The sequence below is a fragment of the Petaurus breviceps genome, unplaced genomic scaffold (assembly GCF_028583685.1).
Source record: "Petaurus breviceps papuanus isolate PSGF00001 unplaced genomic scaffold, PetGlider_PUasm1.0 38, whole genome shotgun sequence".
Classification (NCBI taxonomy): domain Eukaryota; kingdom Metazoa; phylum Chordata; class Mammalia; order Diprotodontia; family Petauridae; genus Petaurus; species Petaurus breviceps.
In genome coordinates, this window is record NW_027186304.1 from 23,143,384 (window position 1) to 23,169,060 (window position 25,677).

General features: G+C 37.6%; 1 protein-coding gene and 1 long non-coding RNA gene across 4 annotated transcripts in view; one reads left to right on the forward strand and one right to left on the reverse strand.

Annotated features, from left to right (window-relative positions):
* The window catches only part of LOC138170373 (uncharacterized), a 464,687-nt gene that overhangs the window by 428,677 nt on the left and 10,333 nt on the right, over nucleotides 1–25,677 (forward strand). The gene's annotated exons all lie outside the window — the stretch shown is intronic.
* Nucleotides 1–25,677, reverse strand: part of RAB31 (RAB31, member RAS oncogene family) — a 269,429-nt gene that overhangs the window by 59,911 nt on the left and 183,841 nt on the right. For all 3 annotated transcript variants that reach the window (XM_069099638.1, XM_069099636.1, XM_069099637.1), the window contains 2 exons: nucleotides 6,994–7,065; nucleotides 5,425–5,531 (listed from right to left, as the gene is read on the reverse strand). In XM_069099638.1, the coding sequence (XP_068955739.1) occupies nucleotides 5,425–5,531; nucleotides 6,994–7,065 (179 nt within the window). The remainder of the gene's footprint in view (nucleotides 1–5,424; nucleotides 5,532–6,993; nucleotides 7,066–25,677) is intronic.

The window sequence follows — 25,677 nt, forward strand, 5'->3', positions numbered from 1 at the left end:
AATCTCTCTCTCCCTTCTTTATACTTTCAAAGCCCTTTTGTTTATACCTGTTTTGCAGTACTAATTATAACCTACCTTCCAATACATCTATCTGTGTCTGAGTCTTATCTCCTTTATCATACTGGAAGCTGTCTGAGGATAGGACCATGTCTAATTCATCCTTATTTGATCTATACAGCCAAATACAGTACCTTATATAATAATATTTATATTAATGAATTTAATTTATTAAGCAAATACTATGCACAGAACTAAGGACTAGCAAATTTATAAAGGTAAGAAAGACATGGAAATGAGAGTTCACAGAGCTTATATCCAGAAGGGGAAATACAAAATAGATATTTTACTATACTTCATAAATATTAGTTGAATTCAAACCACTTAGAAGACAAATCAATTAATTACTTAGTAAAGGAGTTAAGGGATTCAAAACTTCACAAATTTAATGAGGAAATAACTGTATGCCCTATGTTACTTCTGGCACAGTTTTCTCTTATGAAACACAATGAAATATATGTACAGTTAGGTGGCACAGGAGACAGAATGCTAGACTGGTGTTACGGAGAAAGTTAAAAAATTTGGTGGTTATGTGACCTTGGGCAAGTAATTTAACCTCTTTCTGCCTCCGTTTCCTAGTCTGTAAAATGAGGTTAACAATCGCGCCTACTTCCCAGGGTTGTTGCCAGGATCGAATGAGATAATATTTGTAAAGCATTCTGCAAACCTTAAAGCACTACACAAATGCTAGCTATTATTACTGTTAATATTACTGGTACATGGATGTGTATATGTATATATATCAATAATGATAAACTATGGACATCGCAGTTCAAGGAACCAATGATTATAATGGATCATAGACATGTAAACATAATCCTACTTAGCAATTTACTAATTGCTCGTCCTACTTAGGGACGGTATGGGTTCTTCCCCAAGGTTAAGTTTAAAGGGTTTATCACTGGGCAAGCCTCAAGGCAATGAATTGTTGCAGCCTCAGCAGCTCTCAGATTCCATCTACTAATTAACAAAGGGTCGATAATCTGAGACAGAGGAGAGAACCTCCATAAATGAAATTACAGGTGGCCAGTGAGGCTCTGACAGAAGTTGAGTTACAACCTCCGTAGGATGTTACAGGGCCAAGTGTTAGATATATGTAGTCCATATGTACAATTCTGAGGGACATGTCAAGTGCAAAAAAACAACAACCAAGATTACATAGTTTTGTGTAAATGGAAGCATTTTAAATACACTAAGAGCTTGTTATTTTAAAAAATCTTATCCCAAATCTTGGATTTAATGTTGGAAGAGGCTTTGAGATTAATCTGTTTCCCCCTCATTTTTATAGATCTCACTGAAGCTCAGAGAGAGGCAGTGACTTGGCCAAGGTCACAAAGGCAGTAAAAAGTAGAACAGACACTTGAATTTGGGCATTTGCCTCCAAGTCTCATGCTCCTTGCACTATAACGCAATGCATCACTAACCTTTTTATAAAGCAAAGAGACCCTTCTATTTATCCTTGATATACATCTGGATTTTTCCATATATCAGGTTTATTTATATTAAAATACACCTGTCACACAAATTTTGCTATATTTCACCCTTACAGATGAGGCAGATGCTTATGTTGCTATTCAGATGTAATGAAAAAAATAACCTATGCCACAACTTAAGAGCTCCTTTTTGGTCTTATGTATGTATATGAATACACACCAGCTCCCTGTGTTTCTTTATTGAATACCTCCACCTCTCACAATTGATATTCCTCGCTTGATTGGCCTCCAGATGTGTGACTCTAGGTTGGATTTCACCCAAACTCATTTGCATAACAAAGCTGGAAAGCCCTCCTTGGTTCTCCTACTCTCAGAAAAAAATAGAAAAAAAATCAAGCCTGAGGGCTGATGCTGACCCTGATACCTGATACTAGGAATAGCCGTTCTACTATCAATTAGCTTGAGTCTTTAGAAGGCAGGATGAGTTGATGAAGGTCATGGAGACATATAGCAGGACTGCTGACCACTGATAAACCTCATCATTTTACTGAATTCCAAATTCAACAATCCTTTACTAAGTGCCTACTTTTGGCCAGACACTTTGCTAGATGCTGGGGATATGGAGAAAAAAATAACAAAACAGCCTATAACCTCAAGAAATTTACATTCTATAGAAGGCAGGAGGGGTGGAAATAACATATAGGCAAAATACATAAAATAATTTCACTTGAGAAGGCACTAATAACTGGGTTGAATCCAGATAGTCTTCCTATATGAAATGGTACTTGAGCTGCATTTTAAAGAAACAAAGGATTCTGAGATGTGGAGAAGAAAAAGCATATTGCAGACAGCCTGGCAACTGCATGGAGAGAAGATACACTGTCATCTTATGTAGAATAAACCACAGTCCAGCCTGGCTGGAATATACAGTTTGTGAAGGAGAGTAATGTGTAATAAGTCTAGAAAAGTAGGTTGGAAACAGACCATAAAGGCCTTTAAAACAGGAATTTACATGGTATCCTACATGCAAGAAGGAGCCAGTAGCATTTCTTAGGCAGGGGAGTGAACTGGTCAAAACTGTGTTTGGGGAAGATCATTGGAAGCATTGTGGAGGATGCATTACGGAACTGGGTATGACTAGAGGCAGAGGGACCAGTTAGGGGTTACTGTTGAAACAAGAGATGATAAGGACCTGAACTAGGATGGGGGTTATTCGATGACACAGAGACACAGAGAGAGAGAGAGAGAGAGAGAGAAACAGAGAGAGAGAGACAGGGAGAGAGAGGGAGGGAGGGAGAGACAGAGACAGAGAGAGACAGAGACAGAGAAGAGGAGGAAGAGGAGGAGGAGGAATGGATTTGGGTACATTATGGAGGTAGGATCAACAGACTTGACAACCCATAAGGGAAGGGAAGAAGCATTTACATAGCTCCTACAAAGTGCATCGTCCTCTCTCTTTAGCACCTACAGTCAGGTACTGTGCTGCATGTTTTTTTACAAATATTATCTCATTTAGTCCTTACAACAACCCTGAGAGGTAGGCGTGGTTATTATCCCCATTTTACAGTTGAAGAAAGTGAGGCAAATAGCAGTTAAATAATTTTCCCATGATCAAACAGCTAGTAAGTGTCTGAGGGTTTGAACTCAGGTCTTCCTGACCCCAGACCTAGCACTCTATCCACAATGACACCTGGTCGCCTCTGACAGATATGGGAATGTGAATAATTCAGGAAAGGGAAGTGTTGAGGATAAAACTGTGGAGTTTTAAACCTATAGGGAAATTAGCAAAGAGGAAGAATTTGGAAGAAGGGAAATGAATTGTTTTGGGCATAATGAGTTTGAGGTCCTGTGTTACATCCATTTGGAGATTTACCATAGGCAGCTGGTGATAAGGGAGAGGAGTTCAAGAAAAAGGCGGGGGCTGGATATATAGATCTGTGAATCAATAGCATAGATATCATGATTGAACTTATAGAGACCAATGAAAGCACTGAAAGAACAGATACAGAAGAGAACAGAACCCAGGACAGCACCCTGGGGTACAGCCATGCATACAGAGTAGAACAGAGATAATGATCCCACAAAAATGACTGAAAGAAAGCTTCCTGGCTCCAGGTAGGAGGACCAAAATAAAGCAGATCATGAAAAGCCTAGGAGGAGATCGTTTCCAGGAGGAGGGGGTGATCAATGGTGTCAAATGCTACAGAGATGTCAAGAAATATAAGGCTTAAGAAAAAAGCCATCAGATTTGGAGATTAATAGACCTGGGTGAGAAAATATGTGATACTGCTGGATGGTTTCTTCTAGGAATTTCATTGTGAACAGGAAGAACGCTATAGGATGTACTTGAATAAAGTACATTCATTATTTGTAAGATATTACTTCAAAATGGTCCCAATATAACTTTTTGTTATTGTTGCTGTTCATAGACATTTATAAAATTGTTGTAGCTGTTTGTCCTTTGTTCTCAAAGGGAACCATGACATCAGGAAGGTGATGTCATGACTTGCAAGTGAATTGGATTTAAGTGAGGTGGGGCTGTGCAAAGTCACCAGTCTCATGTTCTCCTCCAGAGCCATCTGGGTCCAGTGGCCAGATATAGATAAGATCAACTGGAGATGGCCCTGGATGCAGTGGGAGATCATGGCCTTTTTCACCTGGACAAATTTGTTTCCTCTTTCTATAGATTTTCAATTGCATATCATGCAATAATTGATGATAATTTTCATATGGGCAATTTTCTATAATTTAAAAGTCCTGCACCTATAAAAAGATAAAGCTAGCTGTAAGAGGGCAGCTAGGTGGTAGAATGTATAGGGCACTGGGCTTGGAATAAGGAAGACTCATGAATTTAAATACAGCCCGACACTTACTAGGCATGTGACCCAGGACAAACCACTTAACCCTTTTTGCCTCTGCCATTTATAAAATGCACACAGAAACAAAGTATGTTTGTTTCTAGGTATATATGTACACCTTTAGTCTCTGGGATTCCCGAAAGACAGAATGTACAAAGTACACATGGGATAGAGATGTCATTTGTTCAGTGGGTAAAGGAGCAATTTCATGGACAGTCTTGTTGCTGTAGACTGCTCAGCCTCAACAGCTTCCCTTAATGAGGCTCACCACCTTGTCTCTATTCAATGAAACTTGCACACCAGTGAGATTTGTCTTAGCTGGAAGCTGTGGTATTCACCTTGTGACCTTTTTCTACACATCCAGCCTGGCCCCTTTCAATTCATTTTAGAGTGCTTTCATCAGATACCCACATACTCAGGCCTGCTGGTGTTCATTTCAGTTGGAAACCTAAAAACCCACATTACAAATGTCTAAAGCTATTTATGAGGAAGCAGTGAGATGAGGGGGAAAGTACAGGAGCAGAACGAATAGAACGTCCATAGAAACATTTTTTCATTCTTCAAAGACTTTGTCCCTTCCTTCTAGATACATAACTACATTTTGGATAGCTAAGGTTGATCAGGGTCTTACTGTGAGGTACCCAGATATGTTTGGAAATCTGAAGTCACTCTAAATCTGACTGTCAGATAACTGAGTCACCGTTACATGTCACAGCCAATGTCGATCAGTATTTAGCAGATTTGACTTTCCCACTGATAAACTCATTCTCAAAATTATAGTTTTTTATTCAAGGTAGATTAATAGAAGAAGAGTTGGAAACTTAGCTCCTCTTGTAAAGTAGCCATATGACCTTAGACAAGTCACTTGATGTCTATGGACCTCAGTCTCCTCATTTCTAAAATAAATAGGTTGGAGTAAAGGTTTCAGAATGAAAAGATCAGATACCAGTTAAATAAGTGATCATATTAAGAAGTGGTACCACTGGCATAATCTTCTTAATTTGCACATAGGTATTAATGGGATAATCCATAATTGCACCCATGTAAGTAAACATATGCATATGTGTATATATTACCTAATATCTGAGAGATCACATTTGTTTCCAGCGATGGCCATTACAATGTTTTCTGGACCATGTTCTTTTAATTCTTTCACCCATTTCTTCAAGGTATTAAAAGAATCCTAAATCAAAAATACAAGCAAACTATTCAGAAAGTTTCTTGGGATCTTTTTAAAATCCAACATTCTCTTGCCATTACAAGGGCGCTACAGCTTGGTGAGGAAAGTTTTCACGCGGCTCTCTTGAATAATGTGACTAGGTCTACTTCTCTGTATTATGTAAATATAAAACTATCATTGAAAATATAATTCATTCTTTCACACAATCCAAAACATTCAACACACTTCCTTCCCTCTTCTCAACAGAAAAGTGGAGGATTATGGCACAAAATGTTATCAAATAAGGTTACTGTATTGGCCAGTTTTGTGTTATTGGGATTTTGTTGGTGTTACAAGACAGGGTTCTATGTTAAAGTCAGGGTGGGGGGAGGGGAGAAAGCAATTGAGAAGCGAGTATGATACAAAAAAACAAAAGCTTTCAATAATACTTTAGAAATATGAAACTCATCCACAGAATAAAATTAAACCTCTGATAAAGGTGAAAAGGTTCTCTACTAACACTTTTCTCTGTAAGTTAATATTTCTCTAACGTTGCATCCTTTACACTATATAAATACAGACAACAGGACTGATGATATCCTGCTTGGGGTGGGGAGCTCCTTTCATGTTTACTTCAATAGGAAGAAGAGCTTATTTGCTCTGAAGTCTGTTTTTCCTTTTTGCCCTTCATCTTCCCTCCAGTCTTTGTGCCAAAGAACACAGAACACAGAAGCAAAAAGTGGCACAAATTCATTAATGGTAGCAGTGATGGGTCATTAAACTAATGCCTTAGTGTTGTGAGTCAGCCTTTCAAACTAGAAGTAAATAATTCAATTTGTAGGAAAGAAATAAAATGACAGCAAACTGCTGCAAGGATCTATTAATCCATAAGCTCACTTTGTCCAATTTATATACATACATATGTATATAATACACATACATATATGTAATAATATATATTATAATACATAATATGTATGTGTATATATATATACAAACACACACAAAAATATTACCTTTGTGTTTTATGATCATAAATTTCCTGTAGTAATGCCCATAGGAATATTGACAGAAAACAGGAATTTTATAACCATGAGCAAACCTTTGCAAAACGAATTCTTTTCTGCCTTCAAAAGTAAAAATTTGGTCAAGAAGACTCTCAAAGTTTTATCTACAAATAAATGCTCTGAGTAAAATATTTTCTTAAAGTTAATAAGCAACTGATCTCTGTGAGGCTTGGTTTGCTCATTTATTTCCGGATAGGATGTGTATCTACCTGTACTGAGACCTTTGGGAAATAAAAGCAATATGGAAAAGCCCACTTTGGCTCCTGAGGATCATTACTTCCTGCCCATGCAAGGCTGCATACTAATAAACTCCACTGCTGTACATCTCAGAGACCCAAGCAAGGGAGTGAGTCCCTGCTTTCCTAACATACTAAGTCAGGGGAAATAACGATATTATTTCTCAATTTGGCCAGTCTTACCTGTTTAGTGATATCATACACTATAACAGCTGCCGCAGATCCCCGATAGTACATGGGTGCCAATGAATGGAACTGTTTAAGGAAGAATGAATAAAATTAGACCAAAAATATATTAACGCAGTTTCAGGCCAAATGCAAGATTCTAGTCCCAAATCTGTCTGAGGCAGTGGTTTCCACTGGCATTTCCCCCAAAGTTATATTAAATAATTTTAGAATACTCTTCACTGAACATCTCTTCTTTGGTGAGTGCCAAACTTCAATCTCATTTTAAATGTTGTCTTTCAAAAAGATTTTTCTTTCCCTATTGTCCTTCATCCATCTGATTTTACTTTCTTGTATCACTGACAAGAGAATTATATAATAGCAAGGGAAAAGATAAAGTGAGAAAAGATCAAGAAAAGCCTAAAGGATAGGTTGGCAGAAGAATGTCAAGTACCAGCGGACCTTTTCTGAAGAGGCATTGAGAAAGCAGAGATCAGAGACCTTGAAAACGCTCCTAGATTAGTCTGACTCCACACAAAACTGAACTATCTTATGAACCCTAAAAAGAGATAGAATATAAAGCACTTCATTCAAAAGACTTAACAAAAAGAATATCATTGGTGATAAGATTTTGGCTAGGAAGGAAAGAAGGAAGAAAGGAAGGAAAAGATGGAGGGAGGGAGAAAGGAAGGTAGGGAAAAAAGAGAAATAAAAGCAGGCAAAGGGAAAAGGATGGAAGGGGAGGGCAGGGCAAGGCAATGCAGGGAAGCAAGGCAGTCCAGAGATTTTTACTATAAGGACATCATCCTGAGGATTTAGTAGTGAGCCATGAACCTGATGAATATGCAACATAGCTATTTATTGATTAAGTGACTGTCACCACCCCCTTATTTCTTTTGGATTACTTGAACTCCCCAACTGGGGAAATTATTTCTACTTTTCACCAGTGAAGACCTCCAAATCTATTTTCTTTCCCTGCCATCTTAAATACCAAATATCTATGAAGAAAGAAGAAATTCACTTAAATATTAAAAGAGGGGAACAACTATCTCTAATACAGAGAGTCATATTTTTTACTCAGCAGGTTTGTATACAAAGTCCCAGTTGAGGAAAGACTGTTGAATCCAGCTTAGAAAACAAAGAGATTAGTTATAAATTCATCAAAATGTATTCTTAAACACACTAAGGGCCAATTCTGCAGCTCTGAATGAAACAAAATTTCCTATGGAGGTTGAGATTTCTTAGCCTTGTTTAAAAAAGCATGATTGGGTCCAGAAAAGGTATTTCATTTGCAGACCTGTTAGAACAATATATCTCACAGTGGCTATTTAAAGATGGCAGTGATCAAGGTGGGAAAAAAAAAGGAAGTGGTTCTTTTTGATGATGATGAAAATGATAATGATAATAATTAGCATGTATAGAGTGATTTAAGATTTGCAAAGCACTTGACAAATTTTATTTCATTTTATCCTCACAACAACCCTGGGAGGTAGGTGCTGTTATTATACCCATTTTACAGCTGAGGAAACTGAAGCAGAGGTTGTGACTTGTCCAGGATCGCAGAGTCAATAAATATCTGAAGTGGGATTTATGCTCAGATTTTCCTGCCTGTAAACCCAGCACTCTATCCACTGCTCCATCTAGTAGTACAGAAATGATTGTAACAGAAAGGCAAAAAGCATCAATGAAATGTATTTTTAAAAAATAGCAGTGACCACTGAATCTATACACAGAGAGAAGTGCTATCTTATTTTTGTTTTGTGGCTACAAGAGGTAAAAAACGGTCTTAAAATCCAACAATGTTTAACAGAGTAACTGTCAGAACACTGGTTCAAATCTTCCTCCTTTAGGAAATAATATATTAATACCTTTCTTTTTTTAATGTACAATTTTAAAATTTTTTTCCAATTACATGTAAAAATAATTTTCAATTTTTTTTTTGCTTTTCAGAGGGCAGTTGGGGTTAAGTGACTTGCCCAAGGTCAGACGGCTAGTTTTTGTGTTAAGTGTCTGAGGCCAGATTTGAACTCAGGTCCTCCTGACTCCAGGGCTGGTGCTCTACATCAACTTTTGTTTATTAAAACTGAGTTTCAAACTATCTCCCTCCCTTCCTCCTCTCCCCACTCCCTGAGAGGGCAAGCAATTACATACAGATTATACATGTACAGTCATGCTAAACATATTCCTATATTAACCATGTTGCAAAAGAAAACAGACAAAAAAAAGAAAGAAAAAATTTTTAAAGTACACTTTGATCTGTAGTCAGACTCTATCAGTTCTTTCTCTGGAGGTAGATACCATTTTTCATATCATTCAAAGTAACCATAAAAACTGAAAATCTGAGAAAGAAAGCAGCACATATTAGAATCTCAAAATTTCCTCCTAGAAAAAATTCCTACATATCAGTAGGATGTCACTATGTTACATGGAAATCAATCAATTAACAAGCACTTATTAAATACCTACTATGTGGCAGGCATGAGAATTACAAAGACAACAGTGATACACTTCCTGCCCACAAGTTTTGAAGCTCCCCATGGTACAGTTGTAGTGCCCTAGAGAGAGAAGTATCATTTATAGGCTATAATCCCCTAAACATAGACTCTATTTTGACATTTTTTTTTCAGCCCAGTTCAAACAGCTATTTCAACAAAAGCTCTAAAGGGCTCATGTGGGGAAGGGGGTGGGGGTGAGGGGTTGTCAAAGGCAAAAGAGGAATTAGATAAAAAGCAAACAACCCAAAGTTACTTCAGGGCCAAAGAGTAGTGCCACCAGTCAGCAGAAAAAAGTTTAATCAAAGGAATCAACCAAGCTGCTGATTCAAGAGCACATGTTCCTGAAGCAAGAGTACAAAGCTGTATAAAACAGGAAACATTTAAAAATCACTTCCTTCTACTACCCAAAGGATCCAGAAAGGTCAAAAATCATATCCCTGGTTTTACAGAATAAGAAACAGAAAGGTTAAGTAAGTTGTCCAAGTTATCCAGCAGATCCATTGCAAAAAAGAGTTAATGGTTGAAATTAATAATTTCTGTTAGATTATCTGACTTCCTTATGGAAAGAAAGGTCCTATTATATATATATATGTGTGTGTGTATATATATATATATATATAGTGTGTATTATATATATATACACACACATATATATGAAATATTAAAACAAGATATGTTATAGTGATATATTAAATATATTATTTTAACATCTTATACATTGTGGAGACATAGAATAAGAAAGAAAAGAGGAGAGAGAGGGAAGAAGAGAGGAGAAAGAGCAGAGCACCTCAATATTATTTATCACTAATTATAAGCCAGAAACTCTACAATTCTAATTACTGATATTTGTCTACAGTCCTGGGAGAGATTCAAGGTCTGTCAGAGTTTTTCTTGATTTCAGAATAAAGAATAATGTTCTAGAATTTAACAACACACACCTGTTTATGCATTATAATTTGATTTGTTAGTATGTTTGATGATCTGCAGACAAAAAGTTGAAATAATCTCTGGGGAACAATTAGTGCTGCAATATTTAAAGAATTAACTCTGCTGCTTCAAAGTCATCCTGGTCAATCAGTGTGGAAGATAACTATACAATGAACACTTAGGAAAGTTCTTAGGATTCTGTAAAATCAATTTCCTGAAGGCTCACAATAAAATGTATTTCCTATCCTTGGTTTCAAAAAGAAAATGAAGGCAACAGTTGAAAAAAAAAATGTGTTTCTTTTCAAGACCCAAAAAGTCATGTTGTATCCATCATACAAGAGACTCCTTGGGAAACTAAGAGTCATGTAAGTTCAATCATAGAGGAAACATTAATAAATGGTAATTGGTCAACTTTTTCCAATCATCTGTTTCTTAAAACAAGAGGTCAGGGTATCCAAGGTCAGAGTAATTAAATACCATGAGAAAACGCCACAGGGTGCATTCCAAAGACCAGACCAGACCAGATTAGTTAAATCCTAGATCATAACTGGTGTCACAGAATTACAGAAATGTGAGGAGTCAGAAGGAACTTCAGATCATCCTGTACCTGAAAAAGGATCTCTCTATGATCTATAGGACAAGTAAGAGGAATGACTAGCCCTTGAGGCAGTATGTTCCACTTTTGGCTAGCTCCAATAAATAATTAAGAAGTTTTATAGAAATCAAACCTCATTTGATTAACTTTGAATTAACTTTTTGCAATTTCCACTCATTGCTCTTAACCTTGCCCTGTGGAACCAAGAAGAATACATCTATTCCCTCCACAGGACAATTTATCAGACATTTGAAAGTAGCTATTATATACACTTTTATGTCTTCTCTTCACCCCCATTTCCTCAACTGACCCTCATACAGCATGAAATGTAGCCCCTTCATCATCCTGGTTGCTCTCTCTCAGGACACTTTGCACTTTATCAATTTATTCCTTAAAAGGTATTACCTAGAACTGAATATAATGTCCCATATATGATTTGACCAAAGAAGATCAACCTAAGATATCTCTGACCTGATCCAGTCACTTCTCTGTGAGATTTCTGTGAGATCAGAGAACCACCTGTTCAGTTTCAGGATTAACCCACCAATGTACTGAAGCCCTTCCTCTAGGTCTTTTTGACACTGAAGTACACCAGTGGAACACTGTCTGTCATGCTTTTCTCAATTCCACATGACTAATTCCTCTAAATCACACTTTTCCTGAAAAAGAAAATCCCTTACACCACTTTACAAACTGAACTCATCATCACATTTCTGTTGCAGTCTATTTGCATTCATCATGTGAATCTCCATTTCTCTTTGGGTTATCTGAAATTTTAATCACTCAGATTTTGTGTTACTCCAAGATTCACAATGATAGAGCATTAACAAGAGAACATTTATGTTGAAAAGATGGGTCTTTGCACTGGGGAGCCACTTGGGATCACTAAACAATTCGCACGATTTTCTAAATGCAAACCACCTTGCTTTTTTTCTCCCATTTAAGTCTGAGTCTTACCCATTGTCCATCTGTGTTACCTATCCCAGATGTATGTATGTATGTATGTATGTAATGAGTATATTACATGTAGTCAGTGGATCAGCTAAGGACCTTTTTCATGCATCTTTTTCTACATGGATTATTAAGTTAACCTCTTTCGTACACTCTGGAATCTCACTGAGAACCTGGTTCTGTGATGTTGGGTGGGTGGGGGTGGCTTTATACAATCAGCATAAAATCATACACAAGCAAGGAAGGACCTAGAGGATCTCCCCTTTAGTTCACCATCTAGGACTCCCTCTTCCATTTGGACCTTGCCCAAGACATAATTCCTGACAGTGGTGAACACTTTCTCTTTTTGTTTTATGCTTTGTTGAAGTTAATAATGAGACAATCATGGAACAATCTCTGTGATTACATTTGGCAAAGAATATTGAAAATACATGAAATATTACCATGTATGAGAGACTCCTTGTTGGAGGAGAGCATGCAAGTTTCTATTTTGCTATAGCAAATTTGAGGCAGAAGGGTAATCAATAAACAACAAGCACTACTAGATCTCACATTCTCAGCTCTTTTCTTTTTTTTGTCTTTTTGGAGGGGGGAGGGCTGGGCAATTGGGGTTAAATGACTTGCCCAAGGTCACACAGCCAATACGTGTTAAATGTCCGAGGCCAGATTTGCACTCAGGTCCTCCTGACTCCAGGGCTGGTGCTCTATTCACTGTGCCACCTAGTCACCCCTCTCAGCTCTTTTCAATTCATGAAACAACTACAAAGATGTAATCTGCTGTAGACAATCAGTTTTTAGAGTTTGTTCCATTCTTATACTTTTACAAAATATACCCTTTAGAGGCATCTAGATCACTGTATGAGCCTAAGCAAGTCCCTTAACCTCTATCAGCCTCAGTTTCCTTATCTGGATGGTTTAGATTCAATGACCTCAAAGGTCCCTTCCAGATCAAAATCTATAATCTATAACCCTACAATCACATGACATGATAGTTTTCTTTAAGTACCTTAAAGGCTGTGGCCTGGAAGATGGATTAATCTGTTTAACACATTTATTCTTTGTGCTTTGCTTGTTCTCGGTTCTCTACAATGCAGGGAACGTGTTAGGTGCTCAACAAACATGAATTTGTTGAAAGAGGGAGTATAATACCAAAAGCAATAACAATAACAATAATAGCTAGCATTTACATAATGCCTGCTATGTACCAGGCACTCTTCTAAGTACTTTACAATTATCTTATTTATCTCAGTTATCTCATAACAACCCTACATGGCACACAACTAGTAAATGAAGTATGCAAGGCCATATTTGAAGTCAGATCTTCCTGACTCCAGGCCCAGCATTCTATCCATAGAACCACTATCCTTGAGTATCTGTCTTGGGCCAGCCCATACCCCTGATGTATAGAGGGAAAATCTGACTGAATTCATCCCAGAGAAAGCAAAAATATAATGGACTGCAATATTTGTGTAGTCTCTGCCCTCAAGGAATTTATATTCCATTGGAGGGGTGGGGGAGTGGGGAAGAATAATAAATGGGTAAGAACATTCAAAGTCTATATAGAGTAAACACAAATGTCAGGATATGGTAATAAATAATAATAATGTTAATAATTAGTGTTTGGTGATATAAAAGGAAAATCATAAGAGTTGTTTTATAAGTGGGAAAATAAAATTTCATTTCTATGTAATCTACTTCTCATTAAACTCAGTATAGAAGATTCACATGAAACAACCTGGCTGAGCTAATGTCACACACAAGGTCCATTTTTTAAAAGCAGCAACCCATAGTAATATTCTATCCAGGCACCTGAAGCAGGAAAGACTGTATGAAGACTTTTCAATAAGCTACCATGATAAAAGCTCAAATGAAAAGAACAATAAAGGATAGATTTTTTTAAAAAGAGAGCTCATTTCCAATGGTTAAATCATAGACTGACCCTGAAATGGCCATTGGTGGGCCTGTCTTGTGAATTATTGAAGAGTACTCTGTTTATAATGCATTGCTCTTCAGCTCCTTCCTGGAAAAGGAATCATTTTAAAATAAATCTGCTGGGGAGCCTCCTCATAAGATTTTTCTTTGCTGGGGACTCAGATGATTAATGAGTCAAAAGTTAAAGAGGTCTGCTACCAAAACCCACAGCTGTTACCAAAGGATAGTTTCTATGTAGGTTAGAAAGAGAAATCACTTCTGACTTAACATAAATATTAAATAAAGTCCACCAAGTGCCATTAATATACAAAATAATATAACGTATTTAGGAAAAAGGAGGAGTGAAAGCAATCAAATTAAAAGACCATTTGTAAGTAAAACATAATCATGAGGAGTATGTAAAAAACCTGTCCTTGAAAGGTCAAAAATCTCAGAACTAGAACAAAAGATGCCAATTTGCAGTTTTTCTTCACCAGCAACACAACAGAACAGCCTAAAGGCCTAGTAAACTGTCCATCCAGATAATTTTCAGACGCCTTCTAATCATTAAGAAGCAACCCCACAGCTAATCATGAAATGTTAACCTTTTCCTCTAAAACAAATGTTTTGGGTTCCTTCCTTAGTGTTCTTTATAAAAATGAATAAATGACCTGCTTGTTTATCGTTACTCACTCCTTCCAATCACAGTGTCTTAGAAATGGAATGAGGACTTAAAAATCATTATCTAGACAAGAAAGATGATAGATTCAGGGGACAGTTTTAGATGTATATTTTTGAGATGGCCAACATATGAATCTGTTTTGCTTGATTACGCATATTTGTTATAAGAGTATCTTTCTTTTTCATTTGGGAGGCCAAGGTGGAAGGGAGAGAAAATAAATTTGTGTTAACTGAAAAAATAAAATAAAAAAATTTTAAAGCATAGTCTAAAAATGTCCTTTTTCCTTGATATCCTGTTATTAGGCATATATTCCAAGAAGGTCAATGACAAAAGGAGGCCCCACATATACCAGTTTATAGAAGCATTTTTTTCTCTGTTAGCAAATAAGTGGAAACAAAATAGAAGTCCTTTAGAGAATATCTAAATTTGTATTACATGAAGGTAATTGAATATTATCACTGTGCTGCAAAAAACTGCTGAATATGAACATGGAAAAGCATAGGAAGAGCTATGAACAGATGCAGAGCAAAATAAACAGAACCAGGAGCTCAATATACACAATGACTGCAATAACATAGATCAAAAGGGCAACAAAACCACTGAAACTGAATGCTGTAAAATTACAACCAACCACAATTCCAGATTCATAATTAAGCATGCCATCTGCCTCCCCTGAAGAGAGCGGATGGATTCAAAGTGAAGAATAAGATTTTTTTTACATAGCCAATGGGGGAATTTATTTGTTTGAATATGCTTGTTTGCCACTGAGGTTTGTTTTTCTTTCTTTCTCAATGGAAGAGTAAGAAAGGAAAAAAGAAGGCAGATTTTCATTGAACAAAAAAATAAATGCTTAATTTTTTTTTTTTTGCTTTTTGGCGGGCAGTTGGGGTTGAGTGACTTGCCCAAGGTCACAAGGCTAGTTTTTGTGTTTAGTGTCTGAGGCCAGATTTGAACTCAGATCCTCCTAACTCCAGGGCTGGTGCTCTATTCACTGCACCACCTAGCTGCCCCAAATGATTAATTTTTAAAAATTTTAATGACCACGCTTGGTGCCAGAGAAGAAATATAAGAAGGCATATTCCTGTATTGTTTCAGAAGGAGTATGGAACACTGGATATCACATCAGACTTTTTCAATGTGTTTATTTTTGGTGATCTGGCTTTTTTCTTTTTTATTCCTTGTTACAAAGGGCATCTCTATTATTATGGATGGAAAATGTAAGTGATGTAAAAAAAAATAATCTAATCCAAGTCTCTTGGCCCCCCTAAGCCAGTGCTCTTGTCATTATACTATAAGGCCTCCTGACCGTAAAATTCTGGGGACCCCCCCCAGACTTCCCAAAGGTACTTACAAGCCCCACTCTCCAGAACTTCAAGGCCTGAAGTCCTGACTCCTATACTCCTCAGTCAGCCTCAATCCTATCATTCTCTTCTCTAATCCCTCCCCCTTGTCCCAGCAAACTAAGTCCCTATTTAAAAAAACAAAAAGAAAACCATTCTTCTAATAGATACCCCCCTATATTCTCCAATCTCTAACCTCTCCATCTCACAAAGTAACCTACAAATATTAGCTGTATGATCTCAGGCAAGTCACTTAACTTCTCTATGCCTCTGTTTCCTCAGCCTTAAAATAAGGAGGTTGAACTCAGTGGTCTCTAATGTACCTTCCGACTCAATCTATGACCTTACAATTACAGATATTCTAGTATTCAATAAGTCATTTTAAAGTTATCTGAAGCAAATTTACGAGTATAAAGGCTGTTTCCGATTGTTTTATTATTAACACTTAAAAGAAAAAAATTCATTCCCATAACCAATAAAGTAGAGTAAGGGTACTAAGGTTTTGCCCCTTCCTGTGTTCTAACTTGTCCCAATCTGTCCCTCCTTGGCCCCTGGCTCACTTGTTCCAGCTCTCTGACCTTCCACAGCAGGGTGGGTTAGTGGGTTATAGATAAAATGAGCCCTAAAACTAGAGTCAGAAAATATGGGTTCTGTCCCAGTCCCATCACTTGCTGTCTCTGCATCCTCTCTAGGTTTCCTCTCAGCTTCCTCAGCTTTAGAATGTGGTGGCTGGACTAAATGACTTCCCAAGCATTTCCATGACTTGTTCTGTGATTATAGCAAGTCTTTCAAGCAAAAGAGGAGCTCCAGTCTAATGATGGTGGGAATTCACTTTTACCCTAGCCCTATATTCTCCTTTCTCTAGCTAATTGTCATCTATTACAGCATAACTTCACTTTCTCCTTCCAGTCTCTAAATTAGAGGTTCTTAACTTTATTTTTATCTGTCCCGAACCCCTTTAGCAGTCTTGTAAATTCCATGGATTCTTTCTCAGAATAATGGGGGATTTTTTTTTTTTTTTTTTTTTGGGGGGGGGAGCTTTATTCATGATTGAAGGAAATACTAAATTTCAGTTGCAATTAGGGAAAACAAATATGCGCTATTGGAAGGTCATGGACTCCCTGGAATCTATCCTCAGACTCTTTGGTAATCCACTAAAAACTGTTGCTCTACATCCAGCAAAATGATGGAAACTCACAGTTTCCTTTTTTATTTTGATCCTTTTTTACTAGAGCTGGACTCTCTTTTGCTTCTTTCTGTATCTCTGGTGCTCAGCACTGTGGCTGGCACATAGTAGGGCCTAAATAAATGTTTATTGACTGATTGATTGGCAAAACCTAGCACCACAACTGGCATGTGGTAAGCTTCGAATAAATGATGGTATAATGGCATCTTTTATTAGCCCAAGCTTTACTCCAGAGAGAGTTTACATATGTTGGGGGGGAGGAGGAAGCCAAGACCCAACATTGTCCCCAAGCAAGTTTCTAAGCCATTCGGACCACCCAAAATGCCTCAGGAAAAATTCCTTAAATGCAGATTTGTGGTATCATAAATTCTATGAGAGCAAAATTCCACATAGTGATGTTCCATGTAAAAAATGAGCAGTGGTGGAAAATAAATGATAGCTTAGAATGAACATCTGGTTCCAACTGGGCTGTACCTTTACAAAAGAGAAAGAATCAAGCTAGAATTCTCTGGCAATGTACTTTGGAACTTAGTTATGTGTTTCAGTTTTCAGAGAATAGTCTGTCCCTGGAGACCCACTTACACTGAGATTGAAACCTTGCCTTCTAAGTTTTCTTGGCTTAGACAGCTCCCTATGGTCCACTCTCAGGGCTGCCTCCTGTCCTGTGAACTTAATCAGAAACCTTGCAACAACCCTCAAACCCTAGACTATGAAAAAGAGGCAAGAGCAGGAAATCAAAACAAGGTCAGGCTACTATTGGGTTTCTGAGAAAGGGGGAAGTGGTAAAAAAGAAAATTCTTGACATTCCCAACATTCTCAGCTGGCAGGGTGTGAATGGAAAGTTTTATGTCTTGGGGTTTTTTCAGTACCATTCAGCAAATGCTTTGCAAATTATTTGGAGGCAGAAAAACTACAGAGATCTAACTCTGAACAAAAAACATGCTCCAGACTGCACAAAGGTATATTAAAATCCAACAGAAACCACCTACCAAGATCATTTGTTTGTCCATGTCTGGATTCCAGATACAGAGTTTAAAAATCTTATTAGAAAGTCTCCTTGATTTCAAAGCAGCCTGATCTTTTTAATCCGTCCTCCTTCCTCTTAATCTTTTGGCAAGGCATGGTACAAATCATTTAGCCCAGGTACCCCTTCTACAAGGCTCCTGAATGCTACATTCAGATTCCAAGTACTGTCTGCATCAGCATCTAATCAAAACCACAACTCACAAGTCCCAATGTAATGTTATTTTTAATTAGACCAAACTGGAGGACGCAGAATAGCAAGGTAAATAACAAAAGGAATACAATCAGAGGCACTGCTTCCCACAGATTTCATGTTACTGGTGAGAAAGGGGATATTCAGAATCTAGACAACTCACACTTCTAGGGCTGCATTCCAGCTGAAACCCCTCGCTGCCCCTTGAAGTGCTTCTTGCTGCTTCCTCACGTAATTAATGATGTCATCTACTGTGTTGTTTTCTCTCTTGAGCTGCCATCTGCCGCTTCTCCGCTGAGAGTTTGCTGCCATCTGCTCTTTCTCGATGAATTTCCTATTAGACTGCTTCACCTCTGAAAGGTTATTGCCATCTGCTGCTTCCCTATTGAATTGTATCTACTAGGTAGTTTATTCCTCAGAGAATAATATTGTGAGTAAACTCTTTTATGAGCAAGTCTCAAAACAATTTTGTCTCCTTTGTGAGTCAGACCTACAGTCATACCTAGCCAGCATAGCAGAGTCCCTGAGTTCAAGTCTAACTTTTTGAATGCTACACTTCCCCCTTAATAAGAACTTCCTTCCACAAAGCTTGATTGATGAGATGAGTAAAGTCCTTTTAACTCCCAACTTGTCTCCTGGATAAGAGATAAAACCAAAGCCATGAACATCATTTTGGGGCTTCAATTAGCAATACTGGAGGGGCAGGAGAGAGCTGAAAATCTTTGTCCCTGAAGTTACATCCAAACTTCTACCCTCCTCTCACAGAAAAAAAATGATAAATATAAATACAGACAGGTTCTCCAATTATACATACACACATATAAACTATCCCGTCTCCCCACACACATATGTACACTTATTATCTCCATTTTTACAGATGAGGAAACTGAATCTAAGAAAGGGAGTTTAAACATTAGTAACTGTCAGAGCTGGAATTCAAAACCATGTCTTCAGGCTCCAAGTTCAGTGCTCCATACAGAATTTCATGCCATTTCTAAAATGAGAACTTTTTAAAAATTCATTTATAGTCACAGGAAATTAAAGTTGAAAGGGACTTTTTTGATCCAGTCCTCTCACTTTATAAATGAAGAAACTGAAGCTACTGATGGCTCAGAAGTCATGGAGACACTGAACTGTGCTCTACTTTGCTTCTCTGAGTTGGCATAGAAATGATAATTATCTAAAAGTTTAAAATCCATGTACAAACAGGTCTAAGTCTTCTTCTTTTCCTTTATGTGATCATAATTCTTCACATTTGAAGAAAATAACGTAATCCTAAGTGAGAAAAAAATCTATCACAGTCTTTCCTACGCTGTGATATTAATACTTCTTGATTAGCTCCTTTTCTCATTTTCCACACTCACATCAAACTTCTTCCAAATTAAGTTATAATTAAGTTAAGAATGTTATCAAGGACTACTGATCTAAGAGACCAAAAATTACTGAAGGATAAAGGAAATGTGATGTGTCCTAAAGGTAGAAAATATAAGCTAGGAGCCAAAAATAGGCTCCCATTCCCCCCCATATTTTGTGGGAACCTAAGTAATAAGGCATACAGTTAGTATTCCCTCATAGATTTTTCTATCCTTTGCCACAGGATGAAAGAACCTGTATTTAATTCAATTCAGTCGACATTTAGTAGGTACCTGTAATATACATGTTGTTGTGCTAGGTTCTAGAGACAACAAAAAAGATGAACCAGGCCCTGCTATCAAAGAAGGAGGAATACAATTAGTACACAGACACATAAGCATGAGAAAATATGAGGGAAAACCTACTAACAACTGGTGGGAGGGGCAGTAATCAGGGTTACCTGGCGTAGGTTATGCCTTTAACCAAAAGAGGGAAATTTAGAGCAGTAGGCTCCGTGGGGAAGATGTTGCTTTACATTTTGGACATGTGGTCTTTGAGGTACCTAAAGAACATCGAGGTAGTTAGAAGTCTTCAATAGGTACTTAGTAATATGCTCAACAGAGCTAACCCTAACTATCCACACAGAAAAAGCTAAACCATGGCAATTGCCAGAATAAGAGATGCACTTACATGAAAACCTTAGATAGACATGACCCTGTCTCAGAATAGAAAAGAAGGAAAAAAACAGGCTTGATTGTATTTGGATTGCAATGTCTACAGTATTTTAAATTACCCCAAGCTTCCGCCTGAAACGAACAAACAAAAATCTTTTCAGCTCCAGTATTCTTCTAGTTCTCCTATATGCATATATAGAGAATATGTGTATATGTATGTGTATGTAGATCTATATTTATGTATGTATGTGTGTGTATGAGAACTTGGAAATACCACAATCTCCAAGGCATCAAATTTGTGGGTCACCACCCAAAAAACAATGAAGAGATGTATGGTGGGTCAATCAACTAATCAAATGACACTGTGTCACCTACTATGTGCCAGGCACTGTGCTAAACACTGGGAAATATAAAAACAAGCAAGTCCTCAAGGAGCTTCCAATCAAATGGGAGAGGCAGCATCAGATATCTATAACGCAAGCTATATGAAAAGAGAAAATAGCAGAAGGGAGGCATTAGGATGAAGAGGGATTGGGAAAGGCTTGCTATAAAAGATGGGATTTTAGTAGTACTTAAAGGAGCCAAGGTGGAGTTAAGGAGAGTATTATAGGTACTGGGGACAGCCAGAGAATATGACCTTGATGAGAGATGAAGTGTTTTGCTCATGGAATATCAAGGAGGCCAGTGTCACTAGATCAAAGAGTACATGAGGGAGAGTAAGGTATAAAAAGTCTAGAAAAGGTAGGAGAGGGTTAGGTTATAAAGGGCTTTGAATGCCAAACATCACATTTGGTATTTGATCTCAGGAGTGATGGGGAGCCACTGGAATTTATTGAGGGGGATAGTTGGATCTATACTTTAGAGTCTAAATAGATGATGCTTTATTACCAATGAAAAATTGCATGCAAAAAGTAGTATAAAAGATACCACCAAAGAGACATGTGACCAGAATGGAAGTGTGCTTCTCAGAGAGCAGAAGTGAAAGATAACATATAGACAAACAACATACTGCTTCCATACCTATAGGATATCAAGAGATGGAGAGAGAGCCTCCCAATATGTTCACTGGTCTCCATGTCAAGAAGTCATAGCAGAACTTAGCAAGAACATAGCAAAACAAGATGCCTATTATGGAAATGCATCTAAATCTCAGATTTAGAAGGGACTTCAGAAATCAACTATTCCACCTGATATCTGAACAAGAGTCCCACCATGACATTCTCAGAAAGTGGTCATTCAACCTCTGCTGAAGTCCTCCAGTGAGAGAAAACCTATCATTTTATTTTATTAAAAGTCAGTATTGTCTATCAAGAACTTTTTTAGAACCTAACTCAATCATCTGTTACGTTAGATGTCCCTCTCAACTTTATATCATCTGTAAATTTGATAAGGATGCCATCCTCTAACTTTTTTTTCTAGGTGACTAATAAAAATGTCAAATAGCCATGGGAAAACCTTAGCTCTCTAGAATTCTCCAATAGAAGCCTATTTCCCATTTGGTATTGGACCAGTAATGGCTACTCTTTGGGTGCTGCCATTGAAGTAATAATGAATCCATGTACCTGTCCTGTTGTTTAACCCAAATTTATCTTTCTTGTCCAGAAGAATAGCATAAAAGACTTTTTCAAATGCTTTCTTAAATTCAGGTAAATTATATTTATAGCACTTTCCTGGTCCAATCACCCTACCAAAAAGAAAAAAAAAAGAAATGAAATATATCTAGTAACTATTAAAGAAATTACATATGTCAGGTAAGCAATATTATGTTAAATGTACTGGTAAACATTTATATTACAACAATCAATACGTATTTATTAAGCACTTACTATCCCTGTACATCAATGGGAATATAAAAAAGAAACTTTGCCTGCCCTCAAGAAGCTTACACTCTATCAGATAGTGGGTAGAAAAATGCACACCTATATCATTCATGAGGCAATTTGTCAACAAACTTCTAGTATAAGTATATATAAAAACTCTGAGGGACTATCTCCAGCATCTACACCTTCAAAATCAGCAGGGCTTAACATCTGACTACATCCTGAAGTCAAGTATGAGTCTAAAATACTAACCATGAGAAGACAGGGACTAGAGCCTATCCATCAGCAAAAGTGTGCCCTTGCAAACAGAATACTCATAAAATATGAACAGAATCATTTTCCAACAACTAAGTGTTTCAGACAGTCTTCCTTTGGCTCCCTCTAGTCATTAAACTTGAACACCTGAAGAATAGAATCTTGGTGGACTAAAGCAAGTCTGCTTACTTAAAATTCCAGTTTGAGTGAGATTCCCAGACCCCAGGACAGATCCTCACTGAGATTCTGCCCTTCCATCTGCATTTTAGCCTGCTCTACAGAACTGACTACCCTCATTTCCCTCAAATAAAAATCTGAAAAGTTCTGTTTTCCAGTGTCATAATAGAAGACAAAAACAAGTCACACAAATTCTTTGATGTTGAAAGCCACTCTCGGGCTTCTGCCGTTGTCTGTCAACTTGGTTACAGCATTCTCCAAGGTGGCAAAATGGAAAGCCGGCAGCAGTGCAAGAAACACAGGCAAAGCCTTGTAATTAGAAGCTACTTAAGGAAGCCTAGACAAAAACACACACTAATAAAATGTCATTAGCCCAGTTGTGAAGAAGCTTTCCCGAGAGCCTCCCCTCCAATATCCTTCCCCAGGATATGGGAATAGGCAGGCAACGCTGGCCAGCCCTGAATCAGGGCAGATGGAAGAGTAGGAGCAATCAAGAGATAAGTAAGAGCAATTCACCATCCTCTGGAAGGAAGAGAGATTAAATGGCGGGCTGGTTTGACAGAGGGGTAATGCAGAATAGCCAGAAAGGCGAGATCAGTTACTAGACACGACAATGCACCACCACAGCTTTGTAAAGAACTCTGATCCGTTTCTCTGCTATTCCTCATCTGTCTCCCTATCCATTATCACTACTATTTCTATTCTGTCTCCTTCCATTTCATTAAGAGTTTCCCTTAGGCTTTCTGACATTCACGGCAGTATACAGAGCATGGCCATCTCTCTCCACCCCATCACTGTCCTCCTTCCACTCAATCACTAAATTCTGCAGCTAGCAAAATGCTAGCCATCATCACGTAACAAAATGCTTTCCCCTTCTGCCTCCCTCACAAGCATGCTAGGATTCCGCATTCACTTCTTTGGCTCTTTCCTCTAACAAAGAAACTCAGTCTCTATTACTATTATAGCTTATGGTGTCTTCTATCATAAATGCTTTTTTAAGGGATGAAAAGTTCCATACCTAGGAAATTATTTAGCTACAGAGCAGATTCAGCATAAAAAAAGTCTATCTTGGGCAATATACAAAGGAATTGGGTTACTGAGGCAACAGAGAGACCTAATCCTAAAACAGTTCCCCAAAAATGATGCTAAAGAATTTGAGTATATTTAGCTTTACTGCTAGTAGCAGTACTAGTACCAACAATACTAATAACTATAATAATAGTACTAGTACGAATAACAATTAATAATTTAAAGTGCTTCACGAATTTCCTAATAATAATAGCTCATATTTATTAAGCAACTATTATTTTTATGCCAGGCACATTACAAATATTATTTCATTTCATCCTCACAACAACCATGGGGGATAAGTACTATTATTATCCCCATTTTACATTTGGGGAAACTGAGGCAAACAAAGGTTAAATGACTTGCCCAAAGTCATACAGTGAGTAAGTATCTGAGATCAGTTTTGAACTCAGGTATTCCTGACTACAGGTCCACTTCACCATCTAGCTGCCTGGTCTGTCAAGATATTAGTTTGGTTTAAAAAAACAACAAAGTTAACATTTCCCACCTTAATCCCCATCACTCACCCTTAATCCAGATTCTATTGTTTCTATATACAATTTTAAGCATTTTACAAAATTTTCTTTTCAAATTCTTACTGCCTTACTGGCTCCATCTTTTCCCATTGTCCCATAGCTTGTTGTCTTTGGCAAAAGGGAAAAAAAGCCCAAATTGATGAATTTCCCTCTATCCCCTTCCTCAGTTCACCTCATGGGTTTTACTTCAAGAGCAGGCTTTGAAATTCTTATCAAAGCAACTCTTATGTTATTCATCTTGAGACTGGTAAGGCCCATGCAATAAGGCAGAGTAGGGTGGAGTAGTTCCTTTCTGGCAGAAACCTAGGAACAGCAACAGCAAACAGCAGCTTGTGTTTTGTTTGTTCTAAGTGAAATCAGTCAACCTTGTTCTACTTACTAGTCAATAGTTTCAGAGCAGGCAAAGGAGAAAGGAAAAGTTAATTCATTTAAGAGTCTATTCACAGGGGGGTGGATAGGTGGGCAGTGAGTAAAGCACCGCCTGGGAGTCAAGAGGACCTGAGTTCAGTTCCAGCCTCAGACACTTAACACCCACACACACACACAAAAAAAACTAGCCGTGTAACCTTGGGCAAGTTACTTAACCCCAATTGCCCTTGAAAAGGCAAAAAAAAAAAAAAAAGAGTCTACTAATAGGCTCTATGTTTTCTCATGCACTTTGTATAAGAGACCCTCGATGAACTCCAAATTTCCCCTGACTTTGGATGGTGTCTGTGAAGAGTAAAGGACTAGAGAGCAGACTACACTCTCATTATTAAGAAGAAAGAACAAGAAAAAAAGGTCAACCCTGCTTTACTTTTGAACTTCTTTTGATGTTTCCAGGGCCTGACCTTCACTCCAGATATTGGCTAACTTGGGTGACATCACTTAGAACACAAACCTTTGGCTTCCCTTTGGTTTTGAAAGAGCCTATTCAGTCACAGCATCACACTAGACACCATTTTGTCAAATGGGACTTCTATAGCATACAGCCCCTTCAAGGAATCTAACCTTTGGAGACTTCCTAAAAATTAGCTTCTGTTCTCAAAATAAGCCCTAAAATTAGGCAACAGAAAGATTCATCAAAAAGCATTAGATACTCAAGGTTCATAAAGCACAAATTTGCTAGTTCTTAGTGGATTAGCTACAGAAACTATTCCTGGAATTTTAAAAACAAATCTTGAGGTTTCCAGTTGAGTGGGGGCCGGGGGGAGAGATATTGGAATAATTTTTTGCAGGACTAAAATAGGTGTAGGAAAAGACAAAGGAGAGAGTGAGGAATTACTGTCCCACTCCAACTAATCCAACTAATTATTTTTATTTATGCTTTTTTTTGTACCAGAGAATCAATTCATTCTCATTACACTTCATTCACTGAAACCAAGAAAAATTGAAGCAAAAGTCAACTAACAAAGTAACCCTGTTCAATGGTATATGCACCATTCCATACCCAGACTCTACCCTCCTTCATCCCCCACTTTTCAGTTAAGAAAAGGAAGATAGGTTTTTTCCTCTATTCTGTGCGACCAAGAGAGGT